The sequence below is a fragment of the Acartia tonsa genome, chromosome 5 (genome assembly GCF_053477335.1).
Source record: "Acartia tonsa isolate MP-2025a chromosome 5, ASM5347733v1, whole genome shotgun sequence".
In the NCBI taxonomy this organism is placed as follows: Eukaryota; Metazoa; Arthropoda; class Copepoda; order Calanoida; family Acartiidae; genus Acartia; species Acartia tonsa.
The window spans coordinates 49277343-49298086 of record NC_137264.1 but is presented as its reverse complement, the minus strand read 5'-3'; the positions used below and the strand labels follow the sequence as shown (position 1 = coordinate 49298086).

Sequence of the window (20744 nt, the reverse complement as noted above, 5' to 3'; positions counted from 1 at the left end):
ACAAGAAAAATCCATAAATAAATTTAAAAACAAAGAGATTTTACATTTAGTTTAAGATTTTTCATGCTTGGATGAATATTTTTAAAACCAATTTGATATTCTTATATTAATCAACAAGACAAATTCAAAAAGATGCATAAAGCAATACTTTGAAAGAAAAAAAGTTGCACCTCCAGAATAAACTTCTAAAATTTTTAATGCATGGAAACACCTTCCCCCCATTTCCCCTCAAGGACAAAATCAATTTTTTATATTTAGGTTTCTTATATGACGTTTATTAAACTGTAGATGTTGATTACAAATTCAATGTCCAAAATTGATCCACTCTACTGTACATTGTTATAATTTAATATTTGATGTGGGTATAAACATTAGACATAGATGGTCAATCTGACCCCATTTTTTTCTTAAAAAGAAACCTTTGTTCACTTTTTGTTGTATATGAAATGCAGCCCTATAGGCAACATTATTTGCAACTAAATTTTACAATGATATAATTTTTAGAAAGATAACTTTATTATAAGAAATTAAATTATTTATAACTAACTTATTATATGTTGTGTCATACGCTTCACATTATATGATGGAAGAAATATTTTCTTCAAATATTTCACCCAAGGAAAGCTTTAACCTAAGATATTCAACAATTTATAGCTAATACATAATGTAAACAAAATTCCCTTGTGCTGTCTCTAGGTTATCTCTATTGTATAAATGAACGTACAAAAGAGGAAGAGAGAGAGAAGGAAATAGACAGAAAAGTGAGGGAGGGGGGAGGGGGAAGAAATATAGAGAAAAATAGACAGAGATATTTATTGTTCACCCTTAGATGATGTAAATTTTTTGATAGACTTTTTGAATTTAAGAAAAAGATAGAGAATGAGACAAAACCAAGTATCATATTTTATTAATATTGCTTATACAAGAAAGGTCATTCAAAATTATTTCACCAATATTAAGGTCAAGTGACAAAAATTTAAATTTCCACCTACTTCGCCCCCAGAGGGGGCAATAGTAGAAGGAAAATTCAAATTTTGATCACATGACCAAAATTGTTGAAATAATTTTAATATCCTTTCTAGCATTCACAATATTACGAAAATATGATAAATAACTATTATGACACTTCCAAGAACTGATTTTAATATATCCTAATTATGAATCTTGTCATCCTTGTTTACATGTTAACAAAACAATGGAATTAAAAAGATGACTTACAGCTCATGTATGAAACATGAAACCTTTACTTATGTGCGCTAAATTAGTCACATTTAAGAAAATTTAAACATTTAAAACAAACTTGCATTTTGCGTCGAAAAGGCCTCATATTTTATTAAGGTTGAACATCCATGAAGGCGAAGCTCATCAAATAAGAAAGACAGTCAAAGGAATGCAATTGAAAACTGTTACAAAATAATTGAATTGCAATAACATTGTGCTTAATTGTCTTAGTAATCGCCATTTAAAAAATCAAGAGAGTAAGGTAATTAATAAAGTTAGTGTCAAAATAAATATCTATAAAAAAAATTACTTATGTTCATGAAGTTGCTTCACTTTCTAAAATGTATCTTATTGTCACAAGAATTGTTTAAATACCTTACTTGGACATATCCAAAAACGAAACGACCGTATAGAAAAGCTTCACATTTAAAAATGAATATGTTTTTGAAATGGTCATTAAATATCCATCAATTTTGTTACATCATTTTGATACAATGTTATTCAAATATTTGTAATTGCAAAATGTATCTTAAGATCAGAATTTATCATGATTTAAAATGCACAGTCAACATGCATATTCATAATTACTTTTTAATACTAACAGTTTGTTTAAAGGGGTAAAAATGACCCAGGAAAAAAGTGAATTTATATGTTATTAATTGAGGAAAATTACACAACAGAATATATGAAGGGGCTTATAGTACCAAATAAAAAATGAAGTAATACAATAAAAATGACCTATAATAGTCCAGTATACATTTTACCATTGATCAATTACAATGTACACTGGTCTATCATTGGTTATTTGTATTGTATGACTTTATTTTTTAATAGGCACTACAAGCTGCTTCAAAAAATCAACTAAGTTATTTCATGTTATTTTCTTTGAAATCCTTATCGTTACAGGAATTAATCATTAAGATTTTAAATCAGTAAGGCAATTCCAATGTTCCTTAATTTATGATAAGATCTGTACATTATTACTTATTGTCCAATTTACTGACCCATTCTAAATACAGAAAAGCTTTGCCTTCAATAATCTTGAATATTCTTAATATTTTAAAACAAGTTACACTAATGTTAAGCATATGGAGGGATGGACAATGAGCTGTTTATTACACTAGTCCCCAAAGTTTTACAATAACGTTTTCTTATTCGTTGGCTTATCAACTTTGAGGACTTTTATTCCATTCTGATTGGTTGGTTCATTAAGTTGGGTGATCATACGTTTCAACCACTAAGTTTTATCTACCAAAGGGGTATTTTGTGCATCATCATTGGAGAATTACATCTATTTATCGGCCATTGTCTTATCCCTTTAAATCCCTGAATGTTAAGTCTGTTGTAAGTTTACGGTACACTTAATCAACCATTAAGAAAAGTAAAGTTTATCTTTGCATGCCAAACACTAAAAGTTCTCATGACAGTAAAGAATTCCCATAGCACTACTCAGTCTTGTTGTTCTTTCCACAAAAACATTGTTTGCAGCCTTTAAAGGCATTGTTTAATCATTGTCAAACAGCAGAAATGCTCATTACAATTCTTTGACCAAAAACATAATTTGGTTAAATAAAATAAAATAGTACAATATTTCAGACTATTTTATATTGTTTTTAGTTTGACCTAAACAATCATTTTTTGGTTACTTGTTATCAAATTAAACCAAAAAAAAAGATGACAACATTCATAAAAGCAAAGCTCTGAAACGGTAGGACAAACGAACATTAACACTTGTGGAGTGTCAGAATTGAATAATGTATAAAAGTCGAAACAAAATTGTAAGTAAATTTGTTGAAAACTGTTTAAATACAAAATAATGTTTATGGTCATACTTACAATTTTAGGTATTGGTTATAGAAGTGTTTAAAATGTTTTAAATGGATGTACAGATATTCTGGTAATGATTATAGAGTTGCTACACTTTCTAAATCGTGCCCAACAACTACAGGAATCACCATGCAAAGTTTAAAACCGATAGGAAAATTCTAACAGGCCTAAACTAACGAAAAAAGCTAACCGTCCCACGATAAAAATCTAACCGTTACAGACGGACGGACCAACCCTAATTATAGAAAAGCTTAACTCTTAAAAATGTTGTACTGTCTTAATATATTTTCATCATTAAAGCTTACTTAATATGACAAGCATAATCAAAGTGGATAATCATTATATTTTTGCTAATATTTTGCATTATAAAAAGATTTGTAATCAGGAAGCAACTGTTTGAATTTTGAATATAACAAACCTACATAATTTACTACATAACATATATACAATCAAACTTAATTCTAAGATTCTCATAAATGTAAAGAAAAAAAATGTATTTGAATGTGAAATGTTAAAACATGCCAGATTTGCCCTTTGTGAAATGCATTTAATTTTTAAAAACAAATATTTTATTAATTATAAGCTGAAGTAAAATATATACATACTAGCGGCTACACCCCTAGAGGCCTCTAGAAGAAGTGAGGTGGTTGACCCTCCACCTTTTTTTATTTTTTGTTTCTTTAAATAGAAAAAAAGTGGGGGGTGGGGGAGTATTTTATTCTAGTGGTACCCTCCGAAAGTAGTTATAAACCTTCCTAAGACCTATGAGAAGCTAAACTGTAAAGGAGTATTATATCGGTTCAGTGGTTAGCGATTTCCTGTGATACAAACAGTCAGACAGAAATACTGTTACTTTTATATAAGGATCTTTTTAGCTCTTCTTTTATTTCGAGTGATAAACTTACCACATAAGGCAATACAATTCTCATACATGCAAAAAAAATTTGATGGATTTGACCAAATGTGTGTTAAACTGCTTTGGAACTATAGCTTCGCTACTAATAATAGTCGCTAAAGACTATATGAAGATTGAACTAAAAAAGTACAAGTCCATTAAGATTTTGAAAACTCTCACAACAAAACTACTAGTGATGTAAAATTAATTGCTCCATAAATAGTAAACTTTATAAAACATGAAATTGATCAATCTAATTGTAAATGCTCTATTTAGAAAATCTTGTGTGTTTTTCTTGGACCCAAGAGAACATCCATGTAGCACACCGTTACACATAATTGTATGGAAATCATTAAACCATGACCATAAGATGCTCAGGAATCAAGGTAAACAATATAGAAGAAAGAAAACCCTCTAAAATTTGAATTTGATGATTTTAAATAAAGTTTTAATTATATTTTGAGATTTTTGGATGTACAATCAACAGATACAGACGGACAGTTTACAGAAAGACAGACGGGTGAAAGTACAAGCACTAGTTTTAGAATAGCTTCTATATATATAAAAAAAGACTAATAAGATTTTACCCCATCCCCCCCCCAAAAAAAATCAACGTCCATTTATTGCCTCTTTATTGGAATTTAAAAATATTCAACTATTTAACATATATGTTCTGTCCCTACATCCTTGAAAAATAAGTTGAGAAATGGCCCGACTGTGAGCTTCATGCACTTACTATCAGGGACACAGGGATATTAAAATGGATGATAAATTAATATTTTTTCAAATTCGAGAAATTATGCCTTTTGTAGCTTTTAGAATAATAAAGAGGTTGTAGATTAACCACAAGGAAAAAGGATAAGAGGATGAATACTTACCCCCTTTTCATAATACTTCCCCATCCCTACATTTTTAAAGAAAATTTAGCAGACGAAAAGCAAAAACCGCACAGGGCTTTTTGTATGTCAATCATAAATAATAATGTGAATAAAAAAAAAGTGATATTCAGCAAACAGCCGGGAGTGGTAAGAATCAGCTGAATGTTTATTATGAAAAAGAGTTCCCCCTTTTTAGAAATGGAAGGATTCATCTTTCATGCACAAATTGTTTAAAATGAAAAAAAAATTATATGTAATTATTCTAATTATTAAAACTTTACATTAATTTTATAATCCTCCCATTTGAAAAGAGTTGGAAAAGCAATAAAATTTAGCGCGGCAACAGCGCTGAGTAGGCCTCTGGGCACTTCTAGTTGCTTCTTTTCCTCTCTTTTATTTTTTTTCTATGAGATTAACCTAAACTTCAAGGTCCCCTTCCTCCCTGACTTATGATGGATAACATAACTTTTAGAGTGTCAGAACAATGTCAAAAAAAGGAGAATTTTTACTTATATAGCACAGCAATAACAAATTAACAACACTTCAGACAAAAAAAGAATGCTTTTATGAAGCAGCTTATCAATAAAAATCGCATGTAATCACAGTTTAAGTAACTACGTAAAATATTAATCAGCACTTCTTTTATTTATCAAATGCAATACTGTTTTAATTATATTTTTACACACTTTTTGTGAATTTAATTGTACTTGTTTATTGAAAACTTCATTAATTTTTTGCTGCGTTTTTCTAATAAAATAAGTATACAGTTTGTGGGAACGAATAATACACATAATACACTAAAGAACATTGAGATATTATAACATTTGCATAATTTCAATTTTACAATTACAAAAAAAAATGTTTTAATCTTCGCCAAATATCAAGGCTCGGCAGAGGTCTTACATTTAATTTCAAATCCGTAAAAAATATTCACGTCTGAATTAAAGCCCATGATTTTATGACAGTTTACTATCAAAGCAACAGTATTATTTTCCCCTATTCTAATGACGAGCCATGAACAGTAGACAGATGCCAAGCCCTTGCTTATAACTTATGCTACTAAATTTGATAATCTACAGTATTATAAGTAACAACTAAGACCTAGCATACGAGCAAAAGAAAGGGCATAAAAATAGCCTTGAACCATCTTTTTGTATAGCCCAAAACCATCCTGAGACCTTTTCGTAGCTTTCCCAAGTTTGGTAACTTGTTTAGTTTAGTGCTTTCCGAGATTTTAAAGGACATAAAAAACAACCTTCTCCTTTATATATAGTTAGATAGGGATTTTTGTTGTCCGTTTAGATCTATCTAACCACTGAATCGAATTTCATTTTTAAATTTTAAAGTGGTTTTAGGCTATTTTGACGTAGAAAACAGGCTCTAGAAGCTATGGGCTTAGTCGCTGGTTTAATATACCATTTACAATCACAGCGCTAAACCCTGGCAGACAAAGTAAGTTACAGAGAAGCTGTGCTTGTTTAAATCACTGCAATATTGATGCCAAAATCTAAATTTTTTATGCAATTTTTCTAGGATTGACCTCTGGTGGAAAGTAAATGTGCCCTATACAATTTGAGGGGGGGGGGGATTGTTGAATTATGCAATAAAGAATAAACATATCGGACTTAAAATGATGGAGGATAACTAAATCTTACCCTAATATAAATCTGTAAAATTCTGCCATAGTAGATAGGGAATAAAGGAATGATTGGAATGTAGTTATTTTTAAGATTTTAGTATATCATTAAACTACAGGTAAGTTGAAAATATGTCAGCCGTTGCCAATTTTATTTTAAGACATAAACGTAGCTTACATTAATCCTGTTAGCTAAAGTAGTACATTTTTTTCTGTATTGATATTGAGATATTTATAATTGATTAACAGATTTAGTTTTCCATTTAGCCTATTTCAATTACAGATTCAAGTCTTAGTATGGTTTAAGCCTACTTTTCATTCCATTCTTCATTAATCCTCTATATTAATCGCTTTATAAACCAGATCGACAAAGGAAATTTGATAATTCATTTAAGGGAAAAAATAGTTGAGAATTCCATAAAGGTTAGGACCTGTTTAACAAGGATGACAACATCTATTAATTCAAAGCTCAACAAATTATAAAACAATTATGAAACAGATGAAAATGTAATAATAGGCTTTATGTAGTCTTTAACTTTTTTAAAAATAGAAGTTATAAACAATTTTATCATATAAAAAAGCCATTTTTAAAGAAACTACAAAATCTATATGCTTTTATGGATTCATGTTAAAATTTTGTAAAAACTTTTAATCAGGGTTTAAAATCAATAGGACCAAACTAACATGCCTGAAATTATGACGTACGGACAAAAAAAACATATAGAATTGGCTAGAATTTTAAAATGATTCGATTTGCTAGATCAATGTCAAGCTAATAGCCCTTTTGAACTGAGAAAAAGGAGTTCATTTAAAAACAAATAAAAATGATTACGTCCAATATAATCTAAACTTTTTGTTTTATAAAGAATCTAAAGGGATAAGACAATAGTCGATAAATTGACGTACATCCTTAATGATGATACACAAAACTACCACTTCTGTAGATTAAAATCAGTGGTGGCAACGTTTGAACACTCAACTTAAAGCAACGACCAATCAAAATTAAATAATAATAGTCCCCAAATTTGTCAATAAAATAAAAAAGAAAATGTTATCATAAGATTTTGGGGACTAGTGTAATAAACAGCCTTTTTAGTCAAATCATGGAAAATTGATGAGCTTATATATTTATATGTAACAAAAAGTTCCAGTATTTTTGTAAGTAACTATAGGAACTAAAACATTGCATGTCTTCTCATGCTTTTCATGGAAGCTTTAGAAATATCTTGGGTGGTTTTATGCTATTTTTCTGACACCTACACCCCGCTCCTATTTCCTTTTCAAAGCAGCTAGTATCAAGAACAAAGGTAGCGCAGCAATATTACAGTAAAATTTGTCTTTTCATTGTATGTCCATGAAGTATTGACATGCGTAGAAATTAAAATATTAAAGTTTAGGAAGTTTTAGCAAATTTTTGTAGTTTTGTTAGCACACTGATTTTTTTTATTTGGTCGAGTTGCATTATGAAATCTGCTATTAGGCACACTTAACAATTTTATTGAATTTTAAATGAATTAGCGGATTCGCCCCTAGCCTCTTGGGGCTGTGCCCCAAGAGATGATAAAAAAAGTTAAGGTGAAATTCGTAAATCAAAAAAAAAATAAGAAGGACCAAGGAAATCTTCAAAAAAAAAAAGGATACCTCCTAAAAAAAAAAAAAATGTGAGGAGTTTTTTTTGTTTTTGGGGGTGTTGGGGGTGTCCCACCCCCCAAAAACAAAAAACTCCTAAAACCACCCCAGGACCAGTAGGTATATTCCTTGAAGAGTAGAATCTGATTGATTCAGTGGTTACCGAGATCTTAGACGGACGGACGGACAGACATCATTCTACTTTGTATTTTAGATAATTGATTAATTTACAATTTTTTTTCCTATCATGTTTATAAAATATATTTTAATTCATAATATCATTAGTTTTATTAGAAGAAAGTTTACTGTCAAAAATTAATTTAAAATCTTTACCAGTATGGCTTTGAAACCGATTATTGTCCGCTGAATTATAACTGGTTCCAAGCCACACAAAAAAAACATTTATCTTATCGTAATATGGAAAATTTTCTACGAATAATAAAATAAACATTATAATTAATAAAATTAATATGGAAAGAATACGAAGTTGCGGTTTTCGTCGTATTTTCACAGTAGCTTCTGATAAGTTACTTTAGGTTAGATTATTTTAGGTAAATGTTAATGTTTGCCCCACAGGGTTAGGAAATTGGTCCCTAGAAATAGGAGAAAAGCTACTGTGAAAAAACGATGAAACTCGCTACTTAGTTTTCTTTCCATAATAATATTATTAAATTTTTTATGAACATATTAGATTGAAAATTTAAACATAAAATAAAATACGTTGCGAAGTTAAGTCTGTCTGTTCATCAGTCCATCCATAAATCCGTCCTTCCTATTTTTATGTATCTTATAGATTTAATCATAGAAAAGGTTTGCTCCTGATAATAAATGTACTGTGCCACCCAAGTTTATATCTTGTTCAGGGAGGGAAAAGCAATGTTGCTTAATATTTAATCCCCAAAACTGCTTCCCCAAATTACACTTTAAATAAGAGGTGACTTCTCAAAATTCTAGCATAGCTAAATCAGCTATGGTAGCCAGATCACAAAATATCATTTTTTACAAACTTATCTATAAACTTAAAGAAAAGTGTTCTAAAATCATAGAAGGGTTGTTAACATACGATTTAATTTTTTTAATTTGTAGATTTTTATGTGATTTTGGAGGATTTTTACAAAAACAATTTTGGTAAAGCAGCGATCCTATTTTTTTTTTAAAGAATCCACCTCAGAATTCTACACAAAAGAATCGGTAGATGGATTTATTATTCATTTATTGTCCTATCCCTTTCTCCCTGGTCTTGTTTAACATGTAATAATTGGTGACCAAGCGCCGTCTCAAGGATAAAGGTATGTTATATCAAAGTTCTTACGGAACAGACAGACAGGCATCCTTCCTCTTATTTATATACCAACCCGCAGCAATAGCGTAAATTTTAGCGTGACTGCTTGCTGTTGGAGAGGTGTCGGAATCGAGTCTCTTCCACATCGCGTCATATTAGGGACTTTGAAATTGTACCTACTGCTGCTATGTCTGGCACGTGAGAGTATGGGCAATGCCTTGACCCATAAACAGGCACAACTTCTTACCATGCACAGTTAGGACTCTCATTCAAAGGGTTGGTTGTCTGTTTGGATGTCACTAGCCGAGGACCAACATTAGTTTTCCTCAAAATGATCGGGCGATCGTTGAAGGCGTTTACTAGATCATACTGGACGTACACCCTATTTATTAGGTTTGGAATAAAAAGCAAAGCAAATAATTTTCTTTACTCTTTATTTATTTTATCCGTGAATGTTTAATTAACTATCCGAGACTTGATTTATATATTTTGTAGATTTTGTCCTGGTTAGATAGGGGTTCATCTTCACCAGACAGAATAAAGCCATTATAATTATAAACGAGGAAAATGGTAAGTGAAACCTATGGGGACCACAAAAGGAAAGAAGCAAAAAAATTGTTACAGTATTGAGATTTTGCATTGCAGTTATTTTTTTAGTTTTGTACTATGGAGAACTGTGAAGAACAATCATTTACCATTCTAGGCTTTACATGACTGAGTACTGTATTTGTTAGGTTGCCAATATTGTGTATTGATAAAATATGTAATGTTTTATGGTTATAAGAACAATCAATGGCCTATCTTTCTTAGCACCTGAGTAAATATATTTTTAATGTAAGCTTAAAATGATGTTAATAATTTTGCTGCATTACACCAAAGCTTTAATATAGTGTCTAAATGAATGTTTATGAAACAGGCCAAAAACAAAATAAATATTTCCAATTATTTTGCTGCATTACACCAAAGCTTTAATATACTGTCTCAAAGTATAAAAAGGCAACAGGACACAAACAAAGTACATATTTCCAATTATTTTGCTGCATTATACCAAAACTTTAATATACTGTCCTAGAGTATAAAAAAGCAACAGGAGACAAACAAAATGCCTGTTTTGAGATCAACTAAAAAATGATTGCCCATTTCTTCCCTAATTTCCGAAGTTGTACAACAGATAACCCAACTATTGCAAAAGCTTTTTTCTGCTACTCTGGTCAAAGGGAAAAGCGATAAGCGATATAATGTATTAACGATTTATACATTATACATTAAAAATTTGAATTTTTTTAAATCTTGATTTATTTTTAAGTTTGAAGCTTTTTTATCTAGTAGTAAATATTGAGATAGGATGTACACAATCGGAAACAAAGATTCAGCTGACCTGTTTTAACTACACCCATGGTGTTGGAATATATGAGCAAAATAATAATTGTTTGCTTAAAGTAAAAATCAGAGAAATACATATTAAAATAGATAAAAATGTGCCCTATAATTAATTTCACTTCCAAAAGATCTGTTAATAAAACAAGCATTATAAAGTTTAGATGCTAGTAAAAACATATGAAAACATTAAAAACCTTGTTTTGTAATTAAAAAAGCTGTGTTTTTGTCTAATTGTTTGTTTTATTTCAACGGATCCTGGGCTGCTTTGTAAAAACTCTTATAACAACACCCTTTTTAATAATCTATTTGCACTTGATTTATAGTGAAAAATATCTTTAAAAATGTTTTCTAGCAAGGCTCAGCAACCGCAAATGTAGTCGTATTCAGCCGTTATTAACTTAGCAGAGGTCAATATCCTGACACCCGATAAGTAAAATCTACAGCCGTCATATTTAAAATCATTTTGCAGTCGTTTATAATATCGTTCTAACTATCTCCTAAAGCAACAAGTTTAGCAGCTCTGGTGATTTTTTTCGGATTTTTGAAAAATAAGTAGCGACTGAAATGGACCGCGGCCTGCAACTATTAAAGTAAACAGCTGCCAAGCCCTGGTTTATATTTTAAATCAATGAATTATTACACCATTGATTTATTATTAGTTGTTGAGATTAGTGAATTATAACTTTACTTAACTCACCTCAGGGAGGCAGGGGACAATAATCCATAAATTATCCTCCCCAAACTATAAGTTACTATGCATAGTACTACAAATATTCCCTTAATATCCTTATACTAAAGTAACAGGATGTGCCACTAACATTTAAAGTGACACTAGAGGCCTCTAGGGGCGTAGCCGCTAGTACTAATATATAAAGTAGTAAGCTTTTTTGTCTATGGTGAAGGATCTCGCTAACCGCTGTACCGATATTGTTCTCCTTTACAGTGAAGCTTCTTATAGGTAGTGAGATGGTTTTAGGCTATTTTTTCAGACCTTCCCTTTAAATATATAGCCCTAGATGCTAGGGGCGCAGCGGATAGTATATAGGTATACATTTTTTAGCATTTTATAATTTGTCATTACTTGTCCTATCCTATATCCCTGAATAATAATTTATAATTAATTATTGTTAATAAATTGTTTTTAGGACTAAATTGAATTTAAAGAATATTATTGCAGAAGTAACAAGCCATATTTTTTTGTAAAAAAAGTTTAACAGAATATGATACAGTAATAATGAAAAAAAATTGACATAATTAGTAAGTTTTTGATAATTATTCGAAACTTCCTGGGGCGAACATCATACTCAGTTTAAACAGGGATCTAAAGGGATAAGACAATGGCCAACAAATTTATGTACATCCCCAATTATGATACATAAAATTATCCCTTCTTTAGATTCAAATTAGCGGTTGAAACGATTGAACACTCACCTTAATGAAACAACCAATCAAAATTACCTAAAGTCCTCAAAGTTGTAAAGCCAACGAATAAGAAAACTTTATGATAAACTTTGGGGACTAGTTTAATATATCTTACCTTGTTATTCATTTTCGTGTTGGTAGGTGCTGTATTAAGATAATATCTGTTGAAGGAGGCGTGCCTTACAACGCCATCATCACCTGAAAAAAAAAGAATAATTATATAAAGGCTTCGCTGTCGTTTCAGTTTTTAGTAAGATCTTAACGGGCAAACAAAATAATTTGCTGCTTTATTTAACAGGATGTATATTGTGGAAGTAAATGGTTGTAGAGTTGCTATGCTACTAAGTACATCGTGTTAGTTCCATTACAAGGTGATTTCTTAAGTAATAAATTATTTAACATCCATACAAAATAACAATTAGTATGGTCTCATATTTGAATGTAATATTATTTCTTATTGGTATAATAAAATTCGCTTAACAGGGTAGTTTCTCGTAGGTCCCGGGAAGGTTTTTAACTATTTTCTTGGGGGGTAGGACTCCCCCAACCCCCTCCCCCCCCAAAAAAATTGAAAAAAAACAACCACCTAAAAAAATTTTAAGTTTTTTAACTAAAATTAAAAATGAGGGGGGAGGGGGGATCCCGCCCCCCCCCCCCCAAAAAAAAAGAGGCCTCTGGGGCAAAGCCGCTAGTTAATACATATTTCTATGAAGATACTGTAATTTTCTTGTTTATCAACCAGATTTTAAAAATTGCCTTTTTCTATTCTTACAGACATTTTCATCATCAATAAAAAAGTTAAAGAATAGTTATTTCTCGCATCGTATTATAAACGGCTTTCCGCGGATATAGAATGTACAATTATGAGATTAAAACTAGTTTTTTTAGCCCCGTGGTGCCGAAAAGAGTTTCTCGTATTCATTCGAATCCGGTGGATAGGAACCGGTTCTCATCCATACGAAAAACTATGTCTAGCATCGTATTATAACCAGCTATTTACGAATATAAAAATGTACGATCATAAGATTAAAACCAGTTTTTTTAGGCTGAAAAAACTGGTTTTAATCTTATAATTGTACATTCTATATACGCGGAAAGCGGTTCATAATACGATGCGAGAAATAACTATTCTCGCACCATTGTAGAAACTCTAAATAGTTTAGTTTTGCACGGCTTGTTTCATTCATCTCCATGGAAACAGGGATAAGACAATCTATCAATCTTAATAAATCAACCCCCCCTTCCTCCTCTCTATGCTTATAAGGTATTAATATTAGGAGATAAGACTTTAAGGGGCTAGGTGTCGCTACGGGTACTAGACCTCTTCTCCACGCACCTTGAAACATACTCCGCTGAAGTCCAAACTGTGCATGGTAACGAGCTGCGCCTGTTTTGGGCCAAGGCATTCCCCTCACTCTAACTATTTACGTCGCTCATCTGACATAGTAGCAGTGGGAACCATTTTTAACGTCTTCAGTTATGACTCGGTGTCGGACCGAGATTCGAACCTATCACCTTCCCGACGACGAGCGGATGCGCTACGTGTTGAGCCACGATTGCGGGTGTAAGGTATTAATATTAGAGAGAATGAAGCATTTTAATTATGATTGTTCCCTTCCTCCCTGATTCAAATTACGTTTATACAAAAGTCAAGGAAGCTTGGTTGGTCTGGTCAGACAAACCAGTAAAAATAAAACATGCTATTTTCCGTCATTTCATTGAAATTTTCATTATGATATCTATAATACAAAGTAGAATGTTGTCTGTCCGTCCGTCCGTCCGTCTGTCTGTCTGTCCGTCTGTCTGTCCGTCCCTTAAGATCTCGGTAACCACTATACGATCGGATTCTACTCTTCAGGGAATATACCTACTGGTCCTGTGGGGGTTTTAGGCTATTTTCTTGTGTATCTATATATTGTTTAGTCAACGAGACCAAAAAAAACGTTATCGAAGATAATCCTTAAAAATTATTGCTCAAAAGTTCCGAAATCATTATTATGATTTTTGACACTTTAAGGATCAATTTCAATTTGATGAAAATATTATTAATCCGCCTATAACCAAAGAAGCTTGGTTCATGTTTACATTAACTTGTGGACATACAATATTTACCGAAAGAAAAGAAGCTCTCCTAAAATTAAATCGTATAACAGTAACAAGCCCTTTTCACTCCACAGGGGGGCGCATATGCCGCTGACAATTCATCAGTGTTTCTGTAACAATGTGGCTTATGGATATGGGATAGGGTTGTCAGCCCTAAGCCCTATGATTGCGGTGTAAAGCGTCCATTTGCCATCAGACAACCAACCCTTTGATTGCACGACCTTTGTCTGAGAAGTCCTAACTGTGCGTGGTAGTGAGTTGCGCCTGTTTTTGGCCAAGGCATTCCCCCTACTCTAACTATTTATGTCGCGCACCTGACATAGCAGCAGTAGGAACCATTTTTAACGTCTTTAGTTATGACGCAGTGTCGGACCGAGATTCGAACCTATCACCTTCCCGACGACGAGCGGATGCGCTACGTGTTGAGCCACGGTCGCGGGTAAAATGAAATCGTATAGAAAATTTATTTTTGTAATATTGAATGAAATCTAGTTAGCAATAAGAAATCTATTTAGCAGCAATTAACCTTTCATCATCTTCCATGTCAAACTTTAATGCTATCATTATATCGACATAAGACCATAGTCATTTTGGAATATTTTTAATGTATTAACAATTGGCACTATTGTTAAGGTCATAAAGAGGTCATACATTAAAGAAATATAATGTTGATGTTTCTATTTCTAAGTTTGACAGTAGTTTATAGGTACTAATCATCTCGCAAACTAGTCATAATCATGTACTAATTATATTATCATGTAATAGATTATAAGGGGATTGGGTCAATTGTAAAGCATTAAAAATTTGCCCATCTGTTCATTCTTTAGGAAAAATTTGTTGTCTTTAAACAGAAACAATTCACAAATTAGAAAAGGATTTTGCGACAAAGATCGTGCAATCTAAGCGTTATATTAGTTCCTATACAGTTAGGGAACTGAAAATTTAATTCTTAAAAACTTGCTTGTATAACAAACAAAAAATCTTCAAATTTATCTATAATATAAAGTACTGGAATGTCTGTTTATCTGTCTGATGCAAAACATTCAGAAATTCACATTTTGTTTTCCGACCATAGACGTCCAAGGGGGGGGGGTAATGGGGCGATTACCCCCCCAAACGATTTTGGGGGTGCCTATTTTTTTCATTTTACCCCCCCCCCCCCATTTAAAATTTTACCCCGGGGGTAAATTTTTGGGGGGGGGGTAATCTAAATTTACCCCTGCCAACAGATTTCAAGGGGGTAATTACCCCCCCCCCCAAGCAAATTTTACCCCCGGGGTAAAAATTTTGGGGGGGGTAAAAAAAATTTGCGGCGCGCTTCGCGCGCCATTTTACCCCCCCCCCCCAAAAAAAAAAAAGCTTGGACGCCCCTGTTTCCGACATCCATATTTTTAAACGTAGCTGGAGGCGATGCCGATAACGAAATTTTTGTAATACAAATATGAGGAAGTGAGAAAAAAAGTTTAATTACATCTTAATTGTACCCAAAAAGATTTAATTGGTATTTCTTTAAAGCTATATATTATTTTTAGGGATATAATAATTATGGGTTAGGGAGTAAAAAAATAATAGGTCTGTCACATTTTTACACATAAAGGGGTGATCAACCCCCCCCCCACCCCTAAAAAAAAGCTTGGACGTCCTTGATTAGGGGTGAAGTTTATTTATTGCTTGCCAACCTTGGAAAACAACATTTTTATTTCATTACAACGATCAATTTGATTGTAAGAAAGTGGTAGGTGGTAAAATAAACCCGCCAGATTTAAAAATTTATTAGCCAATTAATATGATTATTTGCAATTTAAAGTAGTAAGATTTGTGATCTGAAATTTAAGATTTTAATTATTACTAGTTCGATTAAGTTCTCTATATTTTAGGGAAGCTTCATGTAGGTCCCGGGATGTTATTAGTCAATTACATTTTTAGATTTATGTTTTGGATGGGTTTGGGCTATCCCCCCTCCCCCACTCAGATTTAAATCTACTAACGGTCTAAATGTAGAAACGCTTGGCCCTTAAATTGTGTATGCTATTGATATATTTTACTTTTTTGATTGAATCCCAGAACCACTCGGTCAGGAGGGTGTTAAAGTTTCATAGACAGAAATAAATCAATTTCAACAGATGGCCAAAATAAAGGTGCATAGACAATAACAATAACAATTACGTTCTACAGTAGCGCAGCAACGGCAATCTAAAAATATTTTTCATTATATAAAAACGGTTAAGAATAAGCAAACAATTTAATGCTCTACAATAGTTAAATAAGTTATTATGCAATTTCCGTTCTTGAATATTCAACAAATAATACAGATTAAATAGAATTCAAGACGGTATTTTCATTTAATCAAAGAATTAATCAGAATTATTAGAAAGATCTATAAAATTCTAAATTCCTTCTTTGATGGGATAATTTTTGACAGACGGACAGAGCTTAGATACAGAGCAGCTGTGCTACTAAAATCATGGACAATTAATTTTCGCGACACCATTTTGGTCTACTTAATTGTCTAATTGTGTTAAGATTTTATTCTATACGAGTGAAACTATCTTTAATGTTAGTTTTCTATTTCGCCTGCTGCCCTTAAAATTTTAACTTTTTTATGATGTGGTTTTGAAAGGGTGCTGTCTTTAAAGTTTATTTTATATTGTGGTGGTTTTAAGCTATTTAATGAGTAGGACATTCAACATAAAAAAGTTACGACACCTCCTCCCCCCCCCCCCCAAAAAAAAAAAAGGTTATTCCAAAACTAATAATTTTATAAAATAACCAATATATCTCTCTTAACCAATATACCAACAAGCTACCAAAGTTAGATTTGTTGAAGGCAGAATCAACTTTTCCCTAATCCCTAGGATTATAAGAATAATAGTAATTTATCCATTTAGGTTGTCAAATTTTAAAAGGTATTTACGAGAGTGGGCCATCACGTCAACTATAATTTTCTAAAGCTTTCCCTGTGAGTGCACATAAACCATAAAAAAATCAAATAAGGACGGTACAATCTTTCTTTAAATCTAACCCTGAAGGGCCAATACCCTATGGGGAGATTCTGTACATAACACAGCATAACCTAACCTAAAGATAAGTAGCAAATCTTATACATTACCTTGAACGTGATTGGACACCTTTATGAGTGGACTATAAGTGATAGGCAAAGACCCAGGATATACAGATAGGACAATGAACGATAAATAATTTTTTAACCCAATATCTCATGCCTATCCGAGTTTTCAAAGGGGGTTTAAGTCTTCCGTTCAAGAGAACTTAAAATTCATATAATTTAGATGTTAGAGAATTTGAAATATTTATTAATAATCATAGTAAAGCTATACAAATAGAAATTTAAGGGAAGGTCAATTTAATTGTATTTTCCTATCAGTATATCCCTTTTATCATTTAACTTAAATTGTTATTTATTACTTATTATTATTGAATTGTGGGTAAACAATACTTCAACAAGGACAAACTTATATTTAATTAGCGAAGCGCTGACAAACAATTTTCGAAATTAAAAAGAACATTGATATTTAGTTTAGAGAGAGAGAGAGGACTACGGGCTGTTTTTTACACTCCATAGTTTTATAATAACGTTTTCTTATTCGTTGACTTAAACTTAGGGGACTTTAGTTCACACTTTTTAACCTCTAATTTTAATCTACTGAAGGGGTAATTTTGTGAAAAAAATATTGGGGATGTTATTGTTCATTGTCTTATCCCTTAGATCCCTGTATTTAGTTAATTAGATACTTTAAAATTTAGTACATACACACAACATTACTGCTATAGAGTTGCTGCACTTTAAATTATATGACACATGGACTTGGACATAATGTCTAACAGTCAAAGATAACACATTAGCTTTTCAAAAATATGTCAAAACTAAAGTAAATAAAACAGCTAGATTATGTAGAGTTATTTCAAGGATGACGATAAGCAATTGCCTGAAAAATAATCTTTTATGTGTAAAGAAGTTTTTGTTCAGGATTCCTTCATCCTTGTTATTTAAGTACTTTTTTATTAAAGTTTGAAAGTGGTAAAGCTATCAGTCTGTTATGATATACATATGTTAATGATATCGATTTAATTCTGTTCATACAATATGATTATGTGGATATTGGTATCAACGAACTGCATCTATGCTCCTAGCCCTTAGGGTTAACCTAACCTAACTTCATTAAATAAGCCTTTAGTAACTTACTTACCTAACCCATCCGTATTTGGTGAATTGTTTGCGATACCTAAGCAAAGAGTATGAATTTTTAATGTAGTTTAAATAGCCTCGCTACAATATAAAGTAGACAATCTTGTTAAGATTGATTAAGTTAGGGTTAATTTTAGCTTTACAGAAAATTTTCCCAAAATTAAAAGTGGACCAAAATAAACTCCCCAACTTCCAACTTTATACTTAGTTTAAGTTAGGTTACTTCAAGTGAGATTAAGTAGATACCCGAAGGGTTAAATAGAAGTGGTTAGAAACAAAACCCTTTAAAGATTAAAGGGGTTAAAGGGGGGGGGGGGGAGTTGACTAATCCACTAAGCTATAAAAAGGAATATACCCCTTATCAATTTTAAATTGTGGTAAAGAATTTGAATTTTATTAATCACCTTCTTTGCAGGATATGTTAAATTATTGAAAAATTAAATATAATTTGAAATAATCCTAAAAATAATTCATACGAATAACGCATAAAACAAAGAAGCCATCATCCATAAAAGTGAAGATATATAAACAGACGATAGGACAAACGAACATCAACACTTGTAGAGTCAAAATTTATTAATCATTATTTTGATATAAAAGTCTAAACAAACTTGTATATGAATTTGTTGCAAAATTGCGTAAATACAGGATAGAAACGTTAAATATATAAAAGCTTTCCTTTTAAAAAGATAAAATCGTCTCAACATAGGAATACCTAATGTTAAAATTTCTTTATTAAATAAAACTCAACTTCTTCTATTGATAAGTATTTTAATAATCAAAGGAATAGGTTCTACCATTATACTAAGCTGGATCTTTCAATCATTTTAGTGGTGAGCCAGATCGGGGTGAGCCAACTTTCCACCAATGAGAGCACAGCATTTTACGAAATGCCGCGCTGTGATTGGCTGAAATTCGGCGCACCCCGATTTTGCGCACCATTGAAATGATTTAAAGATCCAGCTCTGTATTATTTCTGTAATAAGCTCCCCTCCAAATGGAGGTAATCCTCTTTGTTATATTCAAGGCTCGGCAGCCGCGCATAAGCTTTAAAGTTAAACCCAGTTGTTTGCAAATAAAAAAAATTCTGAAAAGATGGATTGTCTGTTCAGGAACAGGTTTAGACATCCAGCTGAATTTAAATATGAAAATTTTGCATTAAGGCTTACACGCGGCTGACGTGCGTCTGACGCGCGTCTGACGCGCCCTGGTTATATTGATATTCGTTAATGAATTCTTAAAGTTAATAATCATTATAAGAAGTTTAGGTCTAAATTAATTTTAGCTGGGTGTGTTCACTGCCATGGATTTAGGGATGAGACAATAGAAGATAAAGTAATCCCAGCCCAAATTCCACCTTAATTTCTTTGTGATTTTAGAATTAGAAAAGATAGATTGACTCCACTGACTAGAAGAAAATGCTCTGGCCAAAATCGATTATCTTATAAATATAAGGTTAGGGCTTTCAGGCAAAGACCTTACAATAAAAACTCTGCCACTTCGGGTAGGACAACAACTGGTTGAAATCATAATAAATGATAAAATATCCAGTGATGCTAAATGATAATTTATTATACATGCCTTTTTATGCTGTGGGGTTCGAGTCTGAACACTAACGCACCAACCTAGAGACGTTGAAAATGATACCTTGTGCTGCTATGGCTGCGCGTATTACTTATAGTAGAGAAAATGCTTTGGCCCGTCAACAGGTGCAAATTATTACAACGCACCGTTAGAACTTCTATACTAAAATCATGCAATCAAAAGGTTGGGTGTCTCTTGGATGTTACTTAACCTAATATTCTATAGTGGGCATGCTATTTAAAGCGGGTGATGCGCTTGAATTCTCTAAATATTCTCTTCCAAACGAGGCTCTTAACTCTTAATGGTTAATAAAAAGTAACTTTTAACATACCTAAAAGTATAGAAAATTATTAAAAACAAAATTATTTGAAAAGTCGGATAGAAATTCAAACATAAATCTTAGAAACACTTAGCTGAAATAAATCTACAAATTTATAAAAAGTAAAAAGTTTCTTTGAATTATACACGTGAAATATTCAATTAAGAGTCTACTTTTAATTCCTTTATTGTTAATTCATGTTATGTGTGAGTCATTACGTTGAGTCATTACTGACCATTTACAGATTATTAATACACTAGGCTTTTATAGATAACAAGGATGACAACATCCATTAAAGCGAGGCTCGGAAATAAAACGGTAGAACAAGGACACTAGTAGACTTTAAAAACTTAACTATCAGATT

The 20744-nt window shown here is 31.9% G+C and overlaps 1 protein-coding gene across 2 annotated transcripts in view; it reads right to left on the bottom strand.

Annotated features, from left to right (window-relative positions):
• The window catches only part of LOC145319724 (uncharacterized), a 115348-nt gene that overhangs the window by 11348 nt on the left and 83256 nt on the right, over nt 1-20744 (bottom strand). For both annotated transcript variants that reach the window (XM_080162033.1, XM_080162034.1), the window contains one exon: nt 12286-12368. In XM_080162033.1, the coding sequence (XP_080018159.1) occupies nt 12286-12368 (83 nt within the window). The remainder of the gene's footprint in view (nt 1-12285; nt 12369-20744) is intronic.